This window comes from Varroa destructor, unplaced genomic scaffold (genome assembly GCF_002443255.2).
Source record: "Varroa destructor unplaced genomic scaffold, Vdes_3.0 BEIS01000002.1, whole genome shotgun sequence".
NCBI lineage: Eukaryota > Metazoa > Arthropoda > Arachnida > Mesostigmata > Varroidae > Varroa > Varroa destructor.
The window spans coordinates 10,521,368-10,546,095 of NW_019211455.1; the positions used below are offsets into that span (position 1 = coordinate 10,521,368).

Genomic DNA, 24,728 nt, shown 5'->3' on the forward strand with positions numbered 1-24,728 from the left:
TATATATAGAATTGGATCGGAAAATTATTTAAATGACGCACATTATTTCTGCATAATAATAATAATAATGATCGTAATACTCCTTGTAGTACTTTTCTAAAATAAACTAGTAATACCATGCCTAAAAAGAGGCTAAGTCAACACTGGACAATGAAGCGCGTAAGAGGCTGCCATTGCTTCTTCTTATTTCGTCTATTGCTGGTCCGTTTCTAGAACGAATATACTAAATACAGAAGTACTTCGGTGAAGCCGTCTTTCCACAGTTCGCACTCCAAACTCTAACCGGTGCCTGGCGCCGTACACGTGGTTTTTATTCTCATCATACAAAGTGGAGTAAAAATCCTAACTTCTGACATAAACACAATTTGTAAGCAGTGTTATATTATTGTTATTCCCGGTATGTTCCTTGCTTGCCACGTACTCGGAATTGCACTATACAGAAACCCCGCATTCTAAACCATAGATAAGGGGCCCACTTAGAGTATGTCATCATCGGAATTATCAATATCATTCAGTTTTCAGACAATGGTCCATTTCATATTTTTATAACACCTCGCTACTATATATATAAATATATATATATATATGTATATATATATCTAAATAATCTTCTGTACGCAGTATTTTTTTTCGTTGTGTGGCAAGCTTCATGATTGCCTGCCGTTATGTTAATGTGTGTATGCGTCTTTCTGTAAATTGTCAATAACTATCCGTATTTCTAATAAGAGATTTCTTGTTGGAACACAGTTTATCGTGAACACAGCTGATGAGGTTTTTCTGGTCGGCCAATATGTGGCATAGTCATTATGAAGCGTCATCAAGAGATACCTCGGTTTTTCCTTTTGGGAAAGAACGAGGGCGGTTGTATGTAGGCACTTTAATCGAATTCGATGACCTGCGTTACTCCAGGCTCCCCAGTAAGGTCCATGTTCTTCTCATGACGCTTCTCATGTGACTTTAAATGATCCTTGCGATGAGTTCGATACGTACAGTATCTATGAACGTAATACAAATCAGCGGTTATGTTATTAGACAACATGTTACAAACAAACTAAGGGTCGATAACAATTTTCCGTGGAATAGAGCGCATAACTTACGACTTTGGTTTCTTATTAAATAATACACCCAGTTGCTGTTATTTATGAATTTCAATCCAATTCTATATCGCATTTGAAACTTGTGCTATATACATAATTTAAAATATGTGTAACAAAAACGTCTATAAATTAGAAACAGGCACGGAAATCTTAGTGCAAGGAGGGCATACTTCGCCTTGGTAACTCCATTTCAAACTCACCTGCATGGCCATAGTTTCTCAGGGATCTGGTGCCGCGTGTTTACGTGCCTCTGCACGTTTGCTCGATTATTAGACGTATAAGTGCACTCGGGACAATGATAAACGTTTACCCGGGAACTCACCGGTGAGTTTAAGGAGAGATTCTGTGGTGAGCCTGTAGAGCAACAAAAGTTACCAGAAAATCAGCACATCGTACATAATGACTAGCGGCCATGCTTTCGATTACCATGTGGACCGCTTATCAACTACTGGACTTTCTGGTGGTTCGTGTGTGCACAAATGGGGCCATATCTCCTAACAGTAACAGCAATGGTGACACCATGTTGGCGTGCTGCCCGATTTAACTGCTATGTGCATTTAGTTGTTGTCTGTCTAAAACAATGCACACCTTTAACTCATTGCGTATTAAATATGCGCGAGTGGCAAAGGCATTACAGCCAGTAAACATCGATTGAAAACAACCCTAAGACAAGGGCGTCGCAGTGAACTAATATTATTATACTTTAATTAGAGTTCATTTTGACGTAAAATCAAATAAACATTTTGCGACATGCTATATCTAGAGATCAGCTTTATATGTAGTGTAGTATTACCAAGGTTCCTATTGATATCTCTAAATATTTATATCTGTAGAAATATCTATAGAAAATGACACTTTTATATCATTCTCTCCATCCTGTCTGTTTTTAGTTGTTTTCCTTTATCGGAGCATCTCATTACGGAACACAAATGATGTTGGACACCAATATCTTCGAGAACGCATAATACGCACGAAGGTTCTCTATGTCAGAATCAGTACTCAGTCCTTATACAAAGACCCTTATCGTATACCTCATAATGACTTACTGGGACCCGGGGACGGCACCCTCTCAAAGTCTCTCTGCTCAGGTGGTGGAGGTGCCAAACTGCGGAGAAGGTTTGCTTGACTCAAGAAGTCCATGTTGAGCTTTTGCATCGACGAGAAATTTTTCAGTAAAAGATCCATTGCCCCGCCTGTAATATGAATCAGAGTCACATTACAATCTATGAGATGTTTTCATCATACACACGTTGCTTTGCACCATCGAGAAGACATTTAGTTAGTATAATCATTTAATAATTATGTCTCGTGTAACTCGAGCACTATCTCAGCCTATTAGTTTCTTCTTAATACCTATAGTAGTTTGCACTAAAAAAACACAAATCAAGAACATCTTCAGCTGAGTAGGTAGCAAGGCAATCTCAACTGGTGGCAACGGCGTGTGGGCGCCGTCGGTTGCCTGCTAGTGTATTACCACGGAGATAAAATGGCAAAGTATTTTTCGAATTGCGATTTCGAAAACTTATTCATGTTCAAGTTTTCAGACAGAAATTTCAAAAGACCATGTGAAAGTCGTTATTGCACATTTATTAATGACAATATGCAGTAACAATCTCAATTTCGTCGGAATCGTAGCCTTGATAGTTGAGGACGGGATAAGAGTCGGCAGCGGTGGCTGTGACGACGAGAAGAATGAAGCAGGTATGAGATCCCAACAGAACGCTCGTGCTTCGGAACAGCAAAGGTAATGTTTAACCTTGTTGATTATCTGCGTAACCGCCAGCCTGGTCCCACATCACACCGTTGTCGAGTTACTGTGTAAGCTATCGTACAATTACCCATGTCGTAGTTGTAGCGGCGTTCTGTAGCAATATTTCAGCTAAGCGGACCACCTGTAAGAACATGCGCTTGGTCACTGTCTGCCGTTGTTCGTAGTTTTGCCTATATACTTCTTCTCATAAAATAGACGTGATAATGGCAAGTAGCTGTGTAATGATGGCGTTGTCTCTCTATCTACGCTTGCCCTTTCTCTAATCTATATCGTGGTGCGGTTATCCCCGAACGCGCGCTTCCCATATGAGAACGAATGGCCTTGCTCGTTCTAGATGTCTGGCCGTCGCTCTGGGAAACTCTAGCCGCTACTGGTGATCGCGGGTCATTTGACACACTTGAACAAGTCCGCTCTCACGGTAGCAGACTTCATGATAGACTGCACAGTTAGATTTTCCCACAGTCCAAGCCCGCGGGCCGCGCGACACCCGTCGCGCCACTTCTCACTATACGGACACATTTGCACGACTCTGATGAACAGCTGATCATTGCGCCTCACCGAGATCACTGGGAACGAAAAAGGATAGGCCTAACTCACGACCTCCATCTTGGGAGTTTCCCACTTTCTTCCCACTGTGCCCAGCCCTAATGGTCGTCTGCGAGGCAGGTTACGCATTACAACGGGTGGGCTGAACGCCCCAAAACACGGTTCTATCTCTGCACGTTGGACTCTAGCAGGTTAGAAATAGGAAAAACTCTTCACGGGAACACAGAAAACGAACTAGGATCGAATAAGGCACATATTGCCGTCGTTCGTACACCTTCTGCTCCTCGGGAAAGCAAGATGGGTGAACACAAGGGATATGGAGGTACTAGGCAGCCCTGCCGCGGCTGCTGCTGCAGTTGTGTGTTACATGGGGCAGCCAAAACTAGCAGCAGGCAGACAGACATAATGGTACTGTAACCACTCATGTTTATATTTGTGGCCATGTACAGCTCTGGCTCCACGTCGGGCTCACGAGGAGCGCCATGGAGTAGCTGCTGCACCTACGAGCTCGATGCTTTTAAGGGGGTGACACGCTCATTGTCCGTTCACGAAATGCTGGAACGTGATTTTCGCCAGAAATGGAATTGGAAATGCTTAAGATTATTGTACGAGTAACTTTTATTACGTTTGAGATTCAGGTATGAAGTTCCTATTAACTAAATGGTTCATACTGACGCCTAATTGACATTTTAGTGTTTGGGTCGTGAGTGCTGTAGTCGTGAGTCGCGCCACTATTTCAAACCTAAAGTCATCTTGATTGGCGGACAAATCCAGCCGCATCGAGTCGCTGTCGTCATTATCGGCCATCAAGCAGGCGCTGCGCGCACTGCTGTTCTTTCTTCGTTAACTGCGCTTTTTTGTTTTTTTTTCTGCGATTCGGACAGTGTGAGAGAACAGTCCGATGATAGAAAAAAAGTATTTAAGAGGTAGTTTCGAGTTGTGTTCAGCTCGTAAAAATGATGATCTGAATATGAGATAGTAAGGTGGTCTTTAGAACATTGTTGTCGTAAGTAAGGCTTGCACATACCGACTTTGCAGTTGTTTACAGTCATCGAGAGAGAAGAACACCGGCTTTCATCAATTTTGAATTGGTAAAAAATTATGGCTACCAGTGGACACGTTTCAAAAGTACGCGATGCATGCATTGAACGTTTGCTGGCTCATGAAAGTGCCGCCGTAGAAGCAGCCAAAGAAAAGTTAAAAGAGCTTAAAGAAATTGAAAGCAACTACTTGCAACTTAAAGAACGGTGAGTTGGGTGACCGAGAGAAAAGTTAGCGAGGATTTCATATTTGTTTGCGTAGGCAATAAAAGCGGTAGAATATATTATTACTTGTATATTCTTTCTTCGTCAAAGAGAAACACTGCTCTGCTAACTGATAGTGTGTATAGAACTAATACGTGCGTAATGAACGCAAAAAAATTCTTGATTGATAAACGAAAAATTAAAGAAAATTGGAGCAAATTTATTTTTAAACTCTAACCATTTCTTCCATCGATTGCTTGTACTGAAGATGGAAAGCACTATTTTCAATACATTTTTGTAAATATAGCAATGTGTGAAATGAAAAGTATCTATGCTAATGAATGCTACAATATTATGTTTGTGTGAGCATTCTATAAACAAAGGAAGCTAAATTATTATTTCCAAATTTTGCTCCGGAAGCGCTCAGTATCGGTGCTATTGTTTTTAATATTTCCACGAAGAGTGTGCAATCTGTATGTAGTTGCTGCTTTGTCATTGAAGACTAAGATTCCCTAAGTGGATTCTTGAAATAAAAAAATGTTTCCTTGTTTTGTTGAAATCCTGCCGCCTTTGCAAAGTGATTCCTGTTAAAGTTATTCAACATTTTCGTTTTTTTGTTCATAGATTGACGACACTTCCAACAAGGCTGAGCCATTCTGTGACAGTCCCGCTTAACTCAGTTGGATTCTTTCAAGGTCAACTAATTCACACAAATGAAATCAGCGTATTGCTTTCTTCTGAAATTCTCGTTCAGGTGGTAATCTTTTATACAAACGCTTTTTTCTTAGATGGTGGATCGTTATACTTGATTATCTAGTAACAAGCTAAGTGCGCCTTATTCAAATACACGGTTGGTTCGCTGCCTCATGTTGAAGAGCAAATTGCTTAAAATATGAGCATAACTAGACATTAGGTTGCAGTTGTAGAAAGATGGGTGGCGCGCAGATTTTTAATTTCAACCATCCACTGATCATTACATATCGATTGTTAATCCAAACTTTATTCATGAACTGTAATTTTGCAGGTAACTGCTTCGAAGGCACTTGAGATATTAAATCGGCGTGTTGGAGAAATCCGTTCCCGACAACAGAAAACTAAAGAAGAGATCAAGCATTTCAAGCATTGGAAGGAGTACACTGTTAAAGCAACGGGCACTCCAGCAGCTGGAAGTGAAAGCGACGATGGCATGGACATCAATGAGGAATATAATGAAGAGCGTGAGGCCGAATGGAGAAAAAAGCACTTGGAAATGTATGACTCAACAAATATCACTTGATTACCATTAGAAGCATAAGCTTCATACAGCGAAGGCATGTTTGTATTTAGTACCTTTTCTTAGTCTTTTTTAAATTTTTGCTTGAAGATACACTTTAATTCATGCTTACATGTTTTTATTAACAACGATTGCTTTGATCGCTGATATACGTGCACAGATGCTTCTTTTATTGTTAAAACTATTGGATTGAAAAGTCGTAAAATTTTTTTCATAGTACAAATTTTCCTTATGTAGCATTACATAGCAGCCCATAATTACACAAACAAATCTGCATTATGGATCTTGATGCATTGTGCTGAATCAGTAAAAACTATGCTGGGGTTTGAAAGCAATCAAAGAAGATTCTGAGTTATCGGGATAAACAATGTTGGTTGACCTCTGTACTTATAAAAGTTATTGGTATTCAATTGAAGAAATACTTTGATCTTTCGAGTCTAGATCTTAAATTTTTAGTTCGTGTTCAAACTTGGATTAATAAGCTTTCGAATTCATTACATATAACAGCATAAAATACGCCTTGTATATCTAAAGAATATCGGTTGCTTATCCTTTGAATAATTTGAGTTTCCTATACTCATCGACAACTTTACATTCTACTTAATTAAAAATTTGCCCTAGGGTGCGTAGAGAACGTGCGCGCGAACGCACAGAGCTCAAGAAAGTCTCGAACGACGTTGACGAGGAGGCACTTTGGCAGAGGCTTGAAGAACTTGAACTGGAGGAACAGATGGAACGGTACGAAGAGATGAGAAAGAAACAAGCATTTCAACAAGGCAGAGACCATGATGAATCAGAAGTTCAAGTGCAGCTTCGATTACCAGAGAAAGACGATATGAACGACATTGTAGTCAATAAGCCTTCATCCAGCTTCAACACCGTTATTCCTAATTCATCAAGCTGTCCTAAAAGCATCTTGAAACAATGCTCATCTGAAATCAACCTAAAAAATGTGCATTTTAAAGGCGAATCAGAGACACAAAAACGTTCCTATCAGTCCTGTGCGATTGATAGCGATGATGACGAAGAGCCTGAAAAAAATAATGCCGATCAGGAGACGCCCTTTACCGGTCTAATCGTTGAACGCAGTAGTTATAGCGGCAAGCCTGTTGGGGAACACATTTTTCCTCAAAGCAAGAGAATTTCACGCTTTAAAGCTTCACGAATGTAAAATATGTTATTGTAAATTAGGCAAACTGAAAAATCCGTGGCGTTCAATGCTGTAGCTAAGTAATAAGTATATATTGTTTTAGTTTCTAATAATTAAGTTACTGTTTGCGTAAAAGTATCTTAGTCATTCACGCCAGACAAGTGAACAAACGAAAGGTGGTAAAAATGCTTAACCCAAAATATGTGCGAAATGTGCAAAATAAAGATTGACGATATACACAAATTTTTGTAATAAAAATGAACATGTTTATCTATTATTTACTTTTTATTAATATTGAATATGTAGTAAACGTACTCTTTAAGCAGGAGGAATGTATCATTTACTACTCAGAAATAATAGCTTTTCTTATGTTTTCATCTCCTTTACCAAAGCCTATTACTAGAATTATCTTTTATATATAGGGAACTCATTATTCCATTTCTAAATTTTTTTGTGCGGTGGAGGATTTTTAATTTCTTCGAGTTGCCGTTCCAATGATTCGAGCTCAAGATCAGGGATCTCCCGAACTTCGGTGTGTTCTGGCAGATGTTTATGGATGCTGACCGAAACTCCTGCAGCAAGATTTTTTTGAATTAGGTCAATTAGCATTCCCGCTATGATCCCGGGAAGCATTTCCAGTTGGACATTTCGTTCGTATATATTAAGTTTGTAGGTTTTGTCCACAACTGTTGATTGTGGATTAAATGTATGAAGTTCAAACGCTTGTAATGGCGTAGCCCATGTTTCGGTGACGCTGACATTCAGCAGAGCGGCTAATTTCTCGATCCTCCGCGTTTGTTGTTCCAATACGACAAAATCATAACCTTTTAACTGGATGTTCAGCAGGCCCTCATGCACGGGTGTTGGTGGCTTCAATAGCTTGAGATATGGCGGCTCAAAATTGCCGACGTTCCGTCGAATCGGTGCGAACTTAGCGCTCGACCGTAAGCTCACTAGAGCTACGCGATGCATCCTGATAGAACACCAGCTAAGACTGAAATCCGACGTGACTTTAATAAAAATACTTTCAATGGTCGCACACTACACACGAACAGCATATTCGCGATAGCATTTCCATTAATGTTGTGTTCGAAATGTTTGCAACATCCTTGTCTACTGCTACAGAAAGAGTCCTTTGCTAATGCTTGATGGAATTGATGGTGGAGATAAATAAAGTGATTATTCGTCCTACGACTAGCCGAACAGGTGGCAGAAGTTGATTATAATCGAGACAATCACCCACCGTGTAATTCTTAACCCTATACGTGTAAGCTTAGCAGATTCGAATGTGACCTGATACTGTAAACTGTATATATTTAATTAACACCACCATCGATGACGAGTGGAAAACCTATCCATCAAGAATTACACACATTACCTGTATGTGTCCCGGGCGGTCGCAAATATGAATGACGCTTATTCATCCGATCTGTAAAACTGGTGTTTTATGCAGGTTTGAGTGCGACTATCGAAGCAAACTGCGCTTTTTGAGTTTAGCCGGTAGAGCATACGTCTTCTGGGTTTGCGTGGCCTCCGTCATGAATTTCACTGGTTAGTATGGTATAACATGACGCATCATGTCGAACGCCGAAGCTTGGATGAGCTACAGATCGAATCATGTTACGTATATTGGTTTCCCTATGCATCTCTGTCGTACTTGTGGTTTAGAAAACACTTAACTTGTTGGAATTTTTATTTCTATTATGATTTTTGGGAGAGCGTTTGATACGCATTTGACTATCCCGATATCTCCACAACATCCTCCCGTAGTGATTAGTTTTTTTTTGAACCCTATTATATTTAATTAACTGGAAGTTTTCTTGTAGAAGCCCGTACCTTTCTGAAGAGATGTCGCGAAGAGAATGACCGTCAATCAGAGAAAATCGTCGAACTCTTTAAAGACTCGATTTTGCCTTCTATTAGTAAACTGGGCGATGAACGTAAGTGCATTCTTTCTATTTATAGAAATAAAAAAAAACTTTTCTTTTTTAATTAATATATATTCAGTTCAATGATAAAGTTGGCTTGGTCTAGGTGCCCTAATGCTCCCCAGAAAGTTATTATAGCTTATTCTGTATAACAGGTCAAAACGAGACTGTTCAATTGACTCTGTGTAGGATTTTTTTCGCAGAAAGTGGTCTGACTATAAGGTGCATATTGCAAATTTTCTCGCAGTACTTTCGAGGGCAATTACTGTTGACGCACGAAATACTTCATCATAGATTTAGTCTGGGGATATTGTATCATCGTGTATTAACCAGCTGCAAATCTAACGGGTAAAGCAAATAGTTTGGTAGTAGTTTAACAGGTGATCCAAAAAAGAGGCGATCTACACCATTCAATGTAGAGGTATTAAACTCACTAAAGAACCTTTTTACTTAAGAATGGACCGTAGACTGTGCTAAAAGCAGTATCGAAAAAGGTATTACAATGCATGTACTTTTTAGATTGATGTGACAAGTAGAGCCACTGTGTTTTCAGGATGGATTGTCTATGAACAGGTAGCGATCTCCTCGTTCGACGTACGTGATTGGGACCTGTCAAAGGTAAATATATTTAATAGGGTAGTCATTGTTCGTGGTCAGAAGTTTTATTATGTACGATTGCCTTGTTAAACAACAGTCATTTTAATCTACAATGACTAATTAACGGCTAAGGCAAACCATCTTTATCATTTACAATAATAATAATACTTATTGTGATCAATTTAATTATGTATAAGTAGAAGCTGATGAATACTATACTTGATATGATAGAGCTTGTGCATTTCTTTCAGCAATGTCTACAACAGCTCAGCCAACAATATCCGGGAAGTCATCGTGTGCGGCGCTTGAAGGCGATGCAACAAGAGGCTCTCGGCCGGTTCGAGGACGCTGCAAAGATCTATGATGCATTGTTAGCTGAAGATGAAACAAACGCGTCTGTTCACAAGCGGAGGATCGCAATGCTCAAAGCGCAGGCCTTAATACCCGAGGCTATCGAGAAACTTTGCGACTATCTCAAAAAGTAACGAAAATTATCCGTCTCAAATATTTTTAAATTCTAGTTTCTTCAAAATGTTAGAGTTGTAACTTCGATTGTTTGCGCATTTCTACAATGTCCTGTAACGAATGCTCTTATTCCATCGTTCTGAAAAAAATAAATATACGAAATGTTTCGCTTTTGCAGATTAATATTAATGAATATTTACTGAAATAGATTTCAGAGCGATCAAGAAGCTTGGCTGGAACTGTCCAATTTATATATCATAGAAAATGACTTCGCGAAAGCCGCTTTCTGTATGGAGGAACTTATCATGGCTCAGCCTCATAATCACCTTTACCATCAGCGATATGCTGAGCTGCAATTTCTTATCGGAACGACTGAGAGCATCGAACTTGCCCGGTCATACTTCGCACAGGTAAGGTTTGATTGGTGTTTTTCGTTTGTTTGCAATACGCAAACAATTGTTCGAATATTCTAGATTAAAATAACCAACATTTTTTTAACAATCAGAGAACGAACGGATCCAATATTGCCAGTCTTTTTTTATTCACCAAAAACGCCAATAAAATCGACATGTAAGTGATCATTTGGGAGGCACCAACCTTCGCACATAATCATTATTATATGGATAATGTCTATTCATGTGAGACACGCATGCACTTTAATTGTAGGCACTCAAACTAAACCCTCGCAATCGATCGGCGTTGTTCGGGTTTTATACGACCGCGCAGTGGTTGAGCGTTTCACCAAAATTCTCCTTGCAGAAGAAAAAGGATAATCAGAAGTACCTTAAGTGGGCCGCTGAACAAATTCGAGCTTTGTATAAGGTAAATCATCTTTTCATCTACGCAAAGCAATTCTATTAAGACCGTATGGCGAAAATGAGCTAGAATGTTCACAGTAAGATACTAAATTTTCAGGATTCCATATCACATATCTCATTTTTAGATTAAATGTATTCAGGCTAAGGTTTTCAAAGATTTTATTTATTCAGCACAATGATAGTATCGATAAAAATATGCAATGTTCTGCAAACTCTAGGTCATAGAGTTCACTAGATGATTTCTTTTCCGCAATTATCAGTTAAGATTCTTAGATTGTTTTGCGATTTCTGTTTCAGCATCAAAGTAGAAACTTTTGATTTATGTGTATTGACGTTGTAGTCATTTTTCTTTTATTACAGAAAAATGTTGGAAAACTACAATTCAAGGACAAAGAAACGGAGCCAGCTGTAGAAGATCTCATGGCGCAATTGAGCATAGAAGCTCCGAAGCATAACGAAAAGGGCGACAAGTCGTCATAAACTATAAACATTATTTTAATATATATGGTTATACGACTGCGATTGCATGTGTATTATCACTATAGTTGTATTAATGTAACGTAAAATAATTAAAAAAGAAATATATATAACTTTTACTTTTCTTTACTTCTAAATACATTCCTTCGAAACAAAGCAGAGCATGAATTCTATTTCTATTCCGATATACAACTTTATTAACTACTGAAGAATGAAAAATGTTTTACGCAGAAAAGGATACATTCATTTGACGTATTAACACAACAACAATCTATATAATTTGTAGAATAATTTGCTTCAACTAAATCAACCTACGAAATGATCACCTGTCCAAGGGCATTTTGAAAAGTAGTAAGGGTCTTCCCACTCATTGCGGGATTCCCTTTGGAATGAAGCTGTAGCAAATGGTTGCACGCACTTACGTCAAAGTGTGGTAAAATAGGCGAAGTCTGAATAAGGCCATTCACCTTTAGCACCTTCAGGTGTAGACATTTTTGCAATATCGAGGCAAAATATTGGCCTGTACATTCAGCTAAACAATTGCTGATATCTAGCTCTTTCAGGCAGGGCATATTTTGAATCAACGAAACTACAGAGTCGATTCCTAACTTTCCTAGTGGATTGCAGGAAAGATCAACTGTAGTTAGAGGAAAATGTTTAAGCGCTTCAATTATTGCTGTGTCTTGAATTCCGCACGATGCGAGTCGAATCTTCCGTAACGCTGTAAGTATTTTAGGCAAGGTGCTGCTTATAAGGTTGGCAAAAAATTGATCAACGAAATTGTAACTCAAGTCAAGCTCCTCCAATTCGGAGCTTCCGAATTTTCCCAACAGATCGCACAACTGTTTTCCTCGAAAATTACACCCAATTAAATGAAGAACTTTCAAATTTTTAAGCTTGGTGAAAACTTCAATAAGTGCCAATAGCGCATTTGGGTCCACATGAACAAAGCTTAGATGCAATGTATGTAAATGCACTTCGTGTTTGAGCACAACCATTAGCTCCTGCGGAATTTTCATATGATCCAGTTCCAATTTGCCTAACGCGGTGGCAGCTTGACAGCGAGCTAGAATTTTTTTGCCCGCTAATTGATCACCGATTTTAACCCTAAAACGTTCATCCAAGGGAGGTACATTCCACGACACTACTATACCTTTAAGAACTGGTATACCCTGAATACACATAATCGGATCTGAAGAGCAGAGTAGTGCTCCGTCTTCTAAAGCAATATTAACGACGGGTTTAGTTCCCTCGATTGTCTGATATCTGTCGGCTGCCTGCTGTTCCAGATAAGCAATCGTTAGTGTTGAAAAGTCTTTTGGTAAGGGGATCGACAGAAGGCGGTCTTCTACGCGAACTCTCACCAGGTGAACGGGCGTGTTATTGAAGTTTGCAATGTTCACTGTCGGTCGTTCAGTATAACTGCAAACACCTAACGATGATGAACTTTTTTTTTCAATCGTCGTGTGCCCATCCGTTAATGTCGCATTGAGGATATCAAGATCTACTGTTGCTTCTTTAGGGGAAATTCTTCCGTTTTTTGTAGGTGTGCTGCACATTAGTGTTCGATCAAAAGCCTCCCGAACTGCATGGTCATCGTTTTCTTGCGAGCTATTCGAATCATCGCTTATGTTTCGCATCATAGATCGCTTTTTTACTTTTGATGCTGGCGGCGGAGTATGTTGGTGCCTGTAACATGGCAGATATATGAACGCAGGCAACAAATCTATCACGTTCTGTCTGTATTTGGTGATTATGTTATGAGGCAATGATTGCAATAAAAGTTCAACAGGAACTTAAACTTTGTCCCTTTGGGTCTATAAGGATTATTAGCGGTCGTGACATTTAATAATCCTTTCACATGTATTTCTTACGATGGTATTTACGATTTTTCGGGTATTACTAACCTGTTTCCTTTAGTTTGTTTTTGAAAAGGAATTGAAGCTATTGTGGGTAGATCGTGTTCACTGGTATCGACAGGTTGGGCATCGTCAATTCTTGGCCGTTTTGAGCGTACGACAACGTCATCTAGCCGTCTTTGTTTTTTCCTTCGTGTTTGTGCATGTCGAGGTAGGTCATCCTCAATTATAACAGGCTCAGAAGCTCCCCCTGAACTTTGAATGAAAGGAGATGGAGCTGTGATATGCTGATAACGTCGCCGAATCAGAGTCTTAAGGTAACGCACTTCAATATCAGCAGCCTGCAGTTTTTCACGCACAGCTAAATAAAAAAAATTAAATACAATAAGAGGTGGATTCTCTTATTTAGATCATGCTTTCTGTCTGACGTAATGCTAATGCTGTTCCGAGCATAAGACTCGAACCTTAGTTTTTAAGTACATAGTTTCTCTGTCTTTCTTGCAATGCAGTAATATTGAAATCAATTGACAACACTCACAATCCTGGATGATGATATAAAAATTAATATGGATAATAATAATGGATTACTTTGTGAATGCAATTAACAAGGATTGCGTAAAGCGCGATCTTCAGGAAAAAATAAAAACGACTTTAGAGCGTGAAGTATAATAAAGGTTTGCTTTCAGTGCCGTCTAGGGCTAATAATTTCTTGTTGAAACGTATTTTGTGATTGTAGGTAGTTGGAATGTATCGCTGTAAAATGAGTCTTTAAAAAGGAGAAAAAACGTCTCTATTGCTATTTCTTTTATTTGCAAAATTCGGTAACCTTCTAAAAAAAGTCTTACAATTGTCTTTGGTACGAAAACATACTAATACGTAAAGCAGCCATTGCCATTGATTTAACTTCTGTTATATATTAGATTTGTATTTTTGGAATGGCTCCTATTTTTTCAAAGGAGACAAAGGTTTTGACTTTATTTCAGCTGTTAATTAAATATCACAGTTATAAACTTACACATATACACTTCATCTTGGGTTTCGCAAGCCTCAAGTACGTCAAATGGAGTCTGTCCACGGATAGTCAAGGCTTTAGCGTTGGCTCCTTTGTCAAGGAGATATGACACAATCAGGTAGTTTCCTCCTGCCGCAGCTGAATGAAGAGGCGTTATTCTGAAAATGCAGTTGACTTCAACTAGAACTAGTGTACTATCGATAAACCATGCCACCTGCAACATGTTTGAAATATTTTCCCTTGAAAATTTAATTTACCATAAAGGTTAGCCGGAAATGGTAGTGCACATAAGAAAAGATGAGTTGACTTTTTTACATATATGAGAGATAGATTATCCAACGAAACTTTCTTCAAAGACAAATGGTGTATCCCATATCGTTCGATCACTGGACATATTTCCGAATAGAAGTATGCAGTGGAAGAATAAAGGTCGTTTAGTGTACCTGTGCGAATTATCTTTTCCTTCTCTATTGACCTGCGCGCCGGCTTCCACTAATGCCTTGGCAATCTCCAGGAACCCGTGATTCGCTGCATCGTGAAGCGATGATAATCCTCCATTATCCGTCGAGTTCACATCAGATCCTACGAAAACAAACCAAATTCTCACGTAACCCGAAATACTCGAAAATATCAACTGTATCTTCCAAAAGTGTCCAGTGTGGACGTTTTCTTTTTCTATCACGGTGTACAAGTTTTATTTAGATTATTTTCTGCCTCGTTTCGACCAGCCTTATTTACCTTGCGCGATCAGCTTGTTGACCATGCTCAGGTTTCCTTTGATGCATTCCTGTTGAAGCAGTGTCTCTCCTAGACCATTTCTTTTCTCAAAGGCCAGCCTACGCGTTATCGTACGAGTTCCTCTGGCATCGTTTGTACTAAGTGAACCTCCGCTTCCCTCCAGTTCATCCGACGGAGCCTCGAGTGACAGGTCGGAAAGGTTCACAGATGACTCTGAACCCGAATCTGGCGTCGAACCTTCAGCATTGTCGTCATCTTCTGAACTCTCGCCAAGTTGGAGGGACAGTGCACTCGACAGCGATTCCGCATCGGAGTTCAGCCCTAAGATTTTTTATTAAAATCAACTATTTGGAATCTTATGTATAGAATTGGGCAATACGTAGGTAACATGACAGAATACATAGAACAGGTTTACGGCATTCACGATTATTGATGAATAATCAAAATAGCATATACGTTAATCTTTACAGGGCTTGAATGATACTTGAATGAGCCTTGGTATATTTTTAAATGGCTTTGTAAATTTCCTATTGAAAGTATTTCCCAACACAAGTAATTACATTTATATTAAAGAAAAACTACCCTTGGTTGCTTTGAAACATTCTGCAGTAAGATGCTAGCCATATACCCGTAATGTCATCCATTAAATGGAACTACCGCATTGGCTATAGAGTTCTATTGCTATACAGACCGTCTTAATATCTCAAATATACTGCGAGTATATCTAGCAAGGCCTCTTCTAGCAGGTGTTTACGTTAAGTCTACGCCTTTGTTAGTTGCGCATTGAACTCTGCGTCAAGTGGAAATAATTAAATGTGAAAGAAGTTTAAACCACAGTATTGAGCCTTCTACGTCCCCTTTGCCGATGTTTTTTGAAATTTCAAGTAATTCAACAGAAAGAGGCCAATGACAGTACATACAGAGACTTCCAGTAACGCTCTATTAGCTACTATATTATGTACATTCGCCCGAATGACAGAGACAAAATAACTGATGGAACAAGAACATACTTTTCGGGTAAGCGTCACTATACACGGCGCTTACGTAAAAACTTGATGATCAAAAATGTTACTGAATCCAAGACATATTACTGGCAAATTATCTCGTTTACCATTTGCGTACATTCGTCTGAAATGATCTTATTCTTATTCATAAACACAATATGGTGGATTGAACAGTAAGGCGAACGATTCTCTTAGAGGTGCTAATATGATCATTGTTAGATAGTCCCAATTGTTCGCGTTAGTGAGAAAGGATGCAACGTCTGTAAGAGAAACGGTTTTGCTGTCAACATCACAATAGGCGCCTAGTGACATCCTGTTACCAGCAACATGTAAGAAAAGTCCACTGATGCAAAGCAGACGCCTCAGACGAAAATTCTTGTTTGTGATATTACAATATTTTTGTTTGCTCTGATGTAATAGCTGCATATTTAAAAAGCTGTAACGGATTGGCTTTGATGAATCATATAAGACCAAAAAGAGTAAGTATCGTACTGCCTTCTTCATTAAGTGTTGATATTTTTCACCTGTGTGCCTTCAGACCAAAATGAAAGCAAAAAGACTTAAATTACATAAAAGGTTATCTATTGTAACCTATGCGCAAGAGCGTAGAAGCACATCTTCCTTGCAAATGCACATTTGTAAAATATTTACGTATTTTATATTGAACAAAAAAAAGGTCAACCTGTACTTTAGTTACTGTTTTTTTGACAGTTTACTAACCAGGGCCGATTATTTGTTGCCAGAAGCTATTTTGTTACATACTAGGGTGAACCTTGGTAATAACAGCTAACTTTACTTCCCCTTGTGCACTTGTGCAGGACCATTGTAAATATGTGAGAGCATATCATTACATGAATCTTCCAAATGGATCAGTTGGACGAAGAGGTTTTACAGAACAGGTTGCGTGTTTTCTAGATGTGACACCAATAGATTTTTCTTGTGGGTAAGCCTATGCCACAAAAACTGACGATACTGAACGATTCCAAAGCCGTAATTGAATCAATAGCCTACCGTTAGTAGCAATGTACATTAATTCCATTACCTCGTATGTAAACAATAACAGAACTAAATATAATCACAAACAGTGTGTACATTTTTTTGTGATAAATCTACGCCTATAACCAACTAATATAATATAAAGCGTAGCTTTTCACATAACTAATTATTTTGGTATCGTCAACACCGAAATCCTCTTTTCAAATTTATCTGCAGAAAGAGCATAATCTGATGCTCTAGCTTCAAAAAGCAATGCTGTATATTGTAAGTCAGTTGGATGATATCTGACTAAACAGTAGCTTGCTTAAAACATGTATGCATTGGTGCTTATGTACTTAATAAACAAAAAGAAAGACGTCTATATATATATATATATATAAACCGAGAGGATGCCTATTTTTTTCTGAAATTTCTATTCGCTCTATTTTATAATATGCCTATGAAGCCACAAAAAGTTGCTCTAGCCTATAAAGTTTGTGCAATTTATGGTTGAGAAGTGTTATTCCAAGAAATGGGTCAAAGATGATCCTGTCTTCGTTTTTTGCAAATTTCGCCGTGATGCTCCTTGTAGTGTTCGACCAATTATGACGATCAAATTATTGCGATGTTGAGCAAAACCGACAAGTAAGTAGCCATGACATCGTCAAGGAAAGACACATACACTACCGAAGAGTCTTAATCTTTTTGAAAAACCTGGATACAGAAGCCCATGTTTGATGTCACGCAAATTACCGCAAAAGAAGTTATTCGATCGAATTTCCATCTGCGAAACTTCACAAAGACGCGACTAATTCGCACCATTTCTAAAGCGGTTGATCATGGGTGGTGGAAGGTAGATTACATATGACTGAGCTCAAAACACCCTGGCCAAAACGAGGAAAAGCTCCGCGATTTGTAGCTGTATGTTTGGTGGGATTGGAAAGAAATCGTGCACTATGAGTTGCTACCGCTTCACAAAACAGTTAATTCGGATCTTTACTCAACAACTAACGAGATTACCACAATGTATTGAGAAAAATCGACTGAAGCTAGTAAACAAAAGCGACGCCAAAAGTGACAAAGCCGCACGAGATACATCTTTAGCTACCGGGCTAACATTTGAAAAAGAAGTTTTAGTGTATTCACCGTATAACCAGGATATTGCACCATCAGATTACCTTCTATCCTGGTCTCCGCAGAACTCCTTTAATGATGTCAGTTTACTTTCAATGGAAAGATGCAAAAATCAAAAAAGTTCCATAGTGAGGACTACCAGAAAAAATCGTAAAATCATGGATAAAATGAAGCACAATAAGTTCAGCACTATTATTTTAAAATATAAGCAAAATTTGTTTTAATTTTGGTCTGAAGGCAGTCAATACTTTTTTGACACCCAATATTATATATAATATATAACCTCAGCCTTAAATCTAGGATACAACCAACACTTCCCAGTTTCTGTAGTACGGACATACCTAATACGTCAATTTAAAAGCCAAAGAACCACCTACAATATAGCCAAATTGGCATTAGATCTCGGTCATATGAGTAAGTCTCATATAATGTTAAATTATTTTTTAAAAACGATCGAGTTGTCTCCGTTGAAAGTACGCCAAGCATGAGAAAATGTGCTAGCAAAATGGCTTACATTGATTTCTTAATTTTTCAGGTTTTTAGAATGCAAACTATGTACAGCTGGATCGTTCCGTCCAATCAAAAAAATCTACTGTTAGTAATACTGTTGCTGGCAACATCTGTTATACAACTGTGTCAAGCAGCCCAACCTTTGCCACCGTCTTCGGCTACACCGACATGCACTACTCAACTTTCCTCTTACTGTAAAAGCAGCTACTCGAAAGGACCGGTACTTAGTGGAGGCCACTGCCGTATTATGCAGCAGTGCTGTCGTACAGCAAAAGATAAATGCCCCTTTGGTACAAATCTTTACTATCTTGGCGAAATCGGTACGGGGAATACGCCATGCTACGAATGTCTATAATTCTTCTTCAATGTCTTTTTGCATATCTTCTTAGTTATCTTACCAAAAGGTAGCCTTACCCTGTAGCCATTCAGTATTCCGTCTGTTGTATTATAATCAGGTAATTGTAACCGCTTTATAGCATAATTTCATGCATAGTGAAAATAAAGGTAATACGTAAAAACAAAATGTTTTCAATACAGAGATTCGTTAATTCATTTAGAAACTAGAGTACAAATAACAAACTGCGTTATACAAACAGTAATAATCAGATAAAACTTTCAGATTGTCTCCTTTTAATTAGCTAAATCTTTTAATTATCATCGACATGCAGTATTCTTTTGATGTCTTGCTTTTTGCGAAAGGTAGATTTTGCCCGCAGATAAAATGCAAGTTAAAATGAAAATAAAATATCAAAAATATAAAGTTTAAACAAGCAGTGACTTCTGTAAAGTCAATTCCAATATGTGTGCATTTAAATGTGACAATTATGCGAAGCTACCCAAACTTCATTCAAAATATTACGCTTATGGCTGATGCACAAATCGTTTCTAACACTAATTATTGTAATACTTGCCAAATAATCGGTTGTCAAAGATTACTCGTCTAAAATTTTTTGCCTGATTTTACAATTACACTAGTGTATATGCACTAAATTGGAGGTGATTGGTAATGTTCTTCTCTTGGAACTTATCGGCCGTGCTAGAAGAAAACGTGTTTGACTGTTTGCACCAACAAATCAGCCAACAACTTTGAAATATTTTTGCGATAACAAAGTGGTCCGGCAATCTATCTCTACATCATGAAAAGAACTAACAAAAGTAATTCACTGATCATAGTGAAGCTCCTATCGTTTAATGTAAACTTTCTCTTACGCATTATTCAATGCAGATACCAAACTAAGGTCATTAAGCTAATTGTCACAACGGTTATCATAGTCGGCTATCGTATGCATCTGACTTATAGATTGAATTACGTACAACTGAAATTCACAAATAGCGTTTAATACCAGCTATAAGTTTGATCTGGGCGGTTCAAGTGATAGGAGGAATAGTTCTTAGCAATATGGATCTTTTGTCAAGGAGTCTTCTACTGATGAATACAATTTAACCTTTTAAGAAGGACTGATGCAATTTAATCTATATAAAACAAGCTTTTTAGTACGTAGCACAATTAAGGAGCTTTGTTTTCTAGAAGAATTGATTCATATTGTTACATAATCACCGAAATATTCAGAAATATGCCAGTCTACTTTTGATAAAGTTCACACAATAAGTTCAAGTCCATGTAGCAGTGTTTGTTGAAACGCTGCCACCGCAACAGAAGAAGTAAAACAGACGAAACTGTGTTTGTCGTTAAATGTAACAACTTGAGCTGCTCATCTCACCACCGAGGGTTAAAAAAACCACCTTAAACATAGCAGAAATCAATTCCAATGCCACCCACCGATTTCACAGTACGCTTTAGCCAATTTGTCGTACACGTTCTTTCTGATGGAGCCCTGGCGGCATTTCGTTGCATTTTCCGTTGCTTTTCGGCCAAAGTTGAGAAGCTTTTCCTGATCTTTTTGCTTCAGCGCACAGTTGACCAGTGACAGGTAGACACTGCATAATTCCTCGTAATCATCTTCGTTTCTATAAGTAACTTCTTTCAGATACCAGATTTCTGCCTCTACGTATTCTGCTAGATCAGCATACGTTTCTGCAATTGAGCCGCACACAGCGGCGTATCTGTAAGAGTCGAATAAAACGTACGGAAGGCTATTTGATCTACGTAGGCTTAGGAACCCGAAAATCTCTGGTATAAGTTTCTGCGCTAGTGCCATGCTTAATAAATAAATGGAGTAAACTAAATTATTAGCCTTGAGCGCTGTTTTGTTACATCTTGCAGAGAACCTTATCATTTTTTGCACACGAAATGTCATGTTTTTACAAATTAAATATCATGGTAAGTTAATAATCTAGGTGGCCTATTGTCAGCGCAATCGCAGAATCAACAACAGGGATGAAGGCTTATATTGTTTACAGAAAGGATTTGTAGTTTTCGAAAAATCAGAACACTGTTGTGACAATCACGCATTAAAAATATATGTAACGAAACGGAGCCTTAGGCGTTAAATTGTATGTGTCTATCAAGGTTTATACATTAGAAACTGTAAGGTACTGTATCGTGGGTCTTCTTGCTCTGTGTCAACTATGACCCGCTATCACTTGTCTATAATAGGATGTGTTTAAGGACGTTTATAATCCAAATAAATATTGCAGCAATGCACCATTTTTCTCATTATGTATAATTACACATCCAGATTACTTTACCTATGTTGTTTCAATAATAAATACACATGCTTAAGAAACACACAAAACAGCAATCAATTTTACCAATACGGCTTTTGACAAGAATATCTTACCGTTTACATTTTTGCGCGAAGGGTTCGTCAATAGCCTTATAAGCTTCTATAGCTCCCAAATGGATTCCGACTTGAATTAGTGTGTCCCCTATTTTTTCAAATAATTCATTTTGCCCACTTTCTCCTGAGCGTAACAATTCATGCCACCGCTCCAAACGAATAGCACATTTCAGATATTTTATTAAGCTGAAACAAACATTTAGAAAAGTGCAAATATTACGCTATTCATATTGAACTAGTTGTGATCCGTCTAGATAAAATATATATTTTCAGCAAGTTTCAGGCCTGAATGGTTTAACAACGGACTAGCCATGACGGCAGCTTATCCAAGTATTATGACTCACTCAAAAATGTTGTTCAAACAACTTTCCAGTAATTCACGGCGATTCACAGCCTAAACTGGAGAACTGTTAGTTCAATCTGCTGGAGACTTTACGAAAAGTCTCTAGCAGATTACTGAGTTTACGAATACTCAGTACCAGTTTATTGAGGTCGACTAATAGACAAGTAATCAATACAACTACAATCAAAGTGTTTTGATTACTCAACAAAGACCACAACGTTTTAGCTCAGTTTAGCCCCCGTTTAAAATGTTCTATAGTAGATGTAGACACATGAGATATTATTGTTTATCACGAGCGAAGTAGCCAGAATAGTGGATGGGTTGCCAATAATACTTCGGTGGTAAGAATATCCAAAGGGTTCCACAATTCCTACCTGTTTCTTTTAGGTTCATCCATATTTTTTGCATAAACTCGAGCATGGTTCAGGGCCTGACGGGCATCCTTCCATTGAGACCCCACCATAAAGGCTACCCCTAGCAACATATACGCCTCACCGCGCCTAGCCGAATTCTTTGTTTCTCGACCAATAGCCAAAGCCGCTTTCGCTGCCTCGGCCGCCCCTGTGAAATCCTGTATATGCCCTCGTGCTTCCGACAACTCACAAAGCGTATTATACAAATCTGACTTTGATTCTTTGTCCAACTTTGTCCCAGACAACTGAAAAAAGAGATAAGTAGTTACGGTGGACCGTGCCGTCTAATTATACAGCGTCATGTTTATTCTAATAGCTCCAATTCGGTGCCTACAAGATCTTAGTGGCATGAATAGTACGGATGTTTAACATACAGCAAACGATGGTCAGAAGATTTTACAGGCATTCACGGCCTCGCAGGGCACTAAACGTCCATTTAAATTTCCTGCTGGGAGAATAGCATACAACTAAGGATTTTGGTTTGGGCTTCTTGGGACTGCATTTAAGTTTATATATAATTCAGCTCCTTTGTCGCACCTGACGAATGGCTTAACTGAAAAAAGGTTTTTCAAATTTTCCGAAAAACCATCCTGGATGTGCAAGCAGTGACCTACCTGTCGCAACGTGTAGATGGCACGCTCAAGATACTTGATTGAACCTTTATCATTACGTGTTCTCTGTGACGTCAGAGCAAGATTATAAAGCAATCTGCCACGCATTAGGCGGGCTTCCTCTACATCAAGCAGCTTATCCTTTTCAAACTGTAAGGCCAGCAAAAGGGCCGAATTGTAGAACTGGATCGCCTTGTGAAGGGAATCTGGTCATACATTTAGAAAAATAGAAACGAAAGTAGATTATAGTATATATTACAACCACCATGCGCCACTGAATATTACCTAATTTTGCATCTGATCAACGAGCCGTTAGTTGGTAAATCAACAAGTCATTGATTCCAAAAGCATTTTGCATCTGGCACATGATACAAACAATATATAAGGTCATACAGTAAAGCCATTTTTGATTAGATTGGGCGTACCTGGTGTTCCCTCGATGTCATATTTGGCGGCGTAAACTCTACCGAGAGTTGTGTAGGCCCGTTGTTTCTCTAAATCACTGGTTTCTTGCACGAGTTTGAGGTATGATCGAACATTTCGCAGCGAAGTATCTATATCACGTAACTCAAGATATGCTTCACCAATAAACCTGTAATAGTAAGAACAACACATTAGAATGAATTGTTTTAGTAGCTATGAAAAAAATATCTAAGGAAGGGTCTCACATAGCACCTTCATCAATATTCAAATAACACAATTGCGTAGGAAGCTGCCTCGTGCGATAGAAGTGAGCAAAAAATGTTCAAACGCCAAGCAATCCTTATTTATATAGCTAAGTTAAGACAAAGCGAAAAGCTTGGTAAAATATTTTTGAAAGAAAATGGGCCTCACTATTTTAGGTATGTGAATGTATATAGAGACGGTATTTACATGTTCACATATTCAGCATGTATAAGCAAGTAAAACACCGACTGATAATTGAACAGTAACAAATATACAAGAACCTCTAAAAGTTTCTGATTATTATTTTATTTATTGGAGTTCTATTCGTTCAGGTTAAATTTCACTTGACATAGAGCCATTGTAACACGCACAGAGATAAAAACACTGTAAAGATCTGCTCTAAGATAGCATTTATAACGGATCACACAAAAAACAGAACGACATAACTATATTGCACTAGCGTTTAGTGAAGTTTTGCAGTTAAGATCTAAATAATCACTGGTAAACATATCGCAAACAAGATACGATTTTTTTTTTAAATTAATTACCTACTATACTAATAACCTAAAAAAATACAACCAATGGAAAGGGTTATGCATACAAAAGCGAATAAATATTACTGCGCACGAAGAAACTTATGGTGTCCTACCGGTGACATCGTGCTAACTCGAGTTTCTGTCCAGCAGAGCTACGTAAGATTTCAAGGAGCTCCGATCGGACTTCAACAACCCGCTGCCATTGACGGTCCTCGGCAAGTTCGCACGCCAACTCTTCCAAAACGTTGGCAAGCTCGCGACGATTTCTGCGCTCGCGGGCATTCTGACAGGCTTTCTCTAATTTCCGGATAACCGAACTCATCGCCAAGATCAACAACACTTTTGGACAATGTATATGCTGTCACTTCTGCTGAACACAGTAGTCTCAATGTATGCTCCGCTCATACGTAGGGAAAATTGTTAGAAATTCTGACGTCTTTAACAGTTAAACCACGCAGCTGCTCTGGCTAAGCCGTCGTTGGTAATGACAATGTTCCAGTTAAAACCCACATCAATGGCGACATCTAAGCTCTTCTTCTTTCACGTCTCAGTGCCGCATCTATTGTTGCTTATCATATTTTTATACAAGATGCACTTCCGACAAATCGAACATTACGCACCCGTGAATTCGGATGGGCTTCAATATCATAACTTTCGCGCCACTGCGTGGTTGGGCCCCATGTTCAGACGCGACTCTTAATTGACCCTATAAATACTGTCATTCAATTGCAAGTACACCTATTGGCTAATCGAGCTTATCCTACTGTTCTTGAAGGTAAAACTACAGGGCACATACATTGTTCATTAGGTCCTGCGAAAC

At 38.6% G+C, this 24,728-nt stretch overlaps 5 protein-coding genes and 1 long non-coding RNA gene across 10 annotated transcripts; 3 read left to right on the top strand and 3 right to left on the bottom strand.

Moving 5' to 3' along the window:
• Window positions 1-244: 244 nt before the first annotated feature.
• LOC111244413 (uncharacterized) lies at window positions 245-3,841 on the bottom strand. Of its 3 annotated transcripts, none has more exons than XM_086978974.1 (4): window positions 2,708-3,841; window positions 2,144-2,290; window positions 1,298-1,451; window positions 245-995 (listed from the first exon to the last, which is right to left on the bottom strand). In XM_086978974.1, exons 2-4 carry the CDS (start codon window positions 2,280-2,282, stop codon window positions 878-880), a joined length of 411 nt encoding a protein of 136 aa, XP_086835100.1. In that variant the 5' UTR covers window positions 2,283-2,290; window positions 2,708-3,841; the 3' UTR covers window positions 245-877. The 3 variants fall into 3 exon arrangements, with proteins under 3 accessions (XP_086835100.1, XP_022647234.1, XP_022647235.1); XM_022791499.2 differs by having other exon boundaries at window positions 2,451-3,841; XM_022791500.2 differs by having other exon boundaries at window positions 2,936-3,840.
• A 362-nt stretch (window positions 3,842-4,203) lies between these two features.
• Window positions 4,204-7,358, top strand: LOC111245834 (unconventional prefoldin RPB5 interactor-like). 3 transcript variants are annotated; one of them, XM_086978973.1, is made up of 5 exons: window positions 4,325-4,340; window positions 4,453-4,661; window positions 5,283-5,412; window positions 5,683-5,909; window positions 6,553-7,358. In XM_086978973.1, the coding sequence occupies exons 2-5, from the start codon at window positions 4,516-4,518 to the stop codon at window positions 7,100-7,102; spliced, it is 1,053 nt and encodes a 350-aa protein (XP_086835099.1). In that variant the 5' UTR covers window positions 4,325-4,340; window positions 4,453-4,515; the 3' UTR covers window positions 7,103-7,358. The 3 variants fall into 3 exon arrangements, with proteins under 3 accessions (XP_022650422.1, XP_022650421.1, XP_086835099.1); XM_022794687.2 differs by having other exon boundaries at window positions 4,204-4,661; window positions 6,562-7,358; XM_022794686.2 differs by having other exon boundaries at window positions 4,208-4,661.
• On the bottom strand, window positions 7,348-8,206 carry mRpL48 (mitochondrial ribosomal protein L48). The gene has a single exon (XM_022794689.2). The coding sequence runs from the start codon at window positions 8,051-8,053 to the stop codon at window positions 7,523-7,525; it is 531 nt and encodes a 176-aa protein (XP_022650424.1). The 5' UTR covers window positions 8,054-8,206; the 3' UTR covers window positions 7,348-7,522.
• An 88-nt stretch (window positions 8,207-8,294) lies between these two features.
• Window positions 8,295-11,479, top strand: LOC111245835 (ER membrane protein complex subunit 2-like). Its single transcript, XM_022794688.2, has 7 exons — window positions 8,295-8,632; window positions 8,908-9,021; window positions 9,563-9,627; window positions 9,858-10,087; window positions 10,280-10,481; window positions 10,738-10,893; window positions 11,250-11,479. The coding sequence occupies exons 1-7, from the start codon at window positions 8,491-8,493 to the stop codon at window positions 11,367-11,369; spliced, it is 1,029 nt and encodes a 342-aa protein (XP_022650423.1). The 5' UTR covers window positions 8,295-8,490; the 3' UTR covers window positions 11,370-11,479.
• A 55-nt stretch (window positions 11,480-11,534) lies between these two features.
• On the bottom strand, window positions 11,535-24,728 carry LOC111245826 (tonsoku-like protein). The gene is made up of 11 exons (XM_022794673.2): window positions 24,022-24,728; window positions 23,132-23,298; window positions 22,710-22,912; window positions 22,057-22,340; window positions 21,340-21,525; window positions 20,379-20,662; window positions 14,976-15,296; window positions 14,681-14,819; window positions 14,241-14,395; window positions 13,274-13,586; window positions 11,535-13,055 (listed from the first exon to the last, which is right to left on the bottom strand). Exons 1-11 carry the CDS (start codon window positions 24,228-24,230, stop codon window positions 11,678-11,680), a joined length of 3,639 nt encoding a protein of 1,212 aa, XP_022650408.1. The 5' UTR covers window positions 24,231-24,728; the 3' UTR covers window positions 11,535-11,677.
• LOC147757352 (uncharacterized) lies at window positions 16,315-19,130 on the top strand. Its single transcript, XR_015320170.1, has 2 exons — window positions 16,315-16,458; window positions 18,624-19,130. It is a non-coding gene; the product is annotated as an uncharacterized LOC147757352 (long non-coding RNA).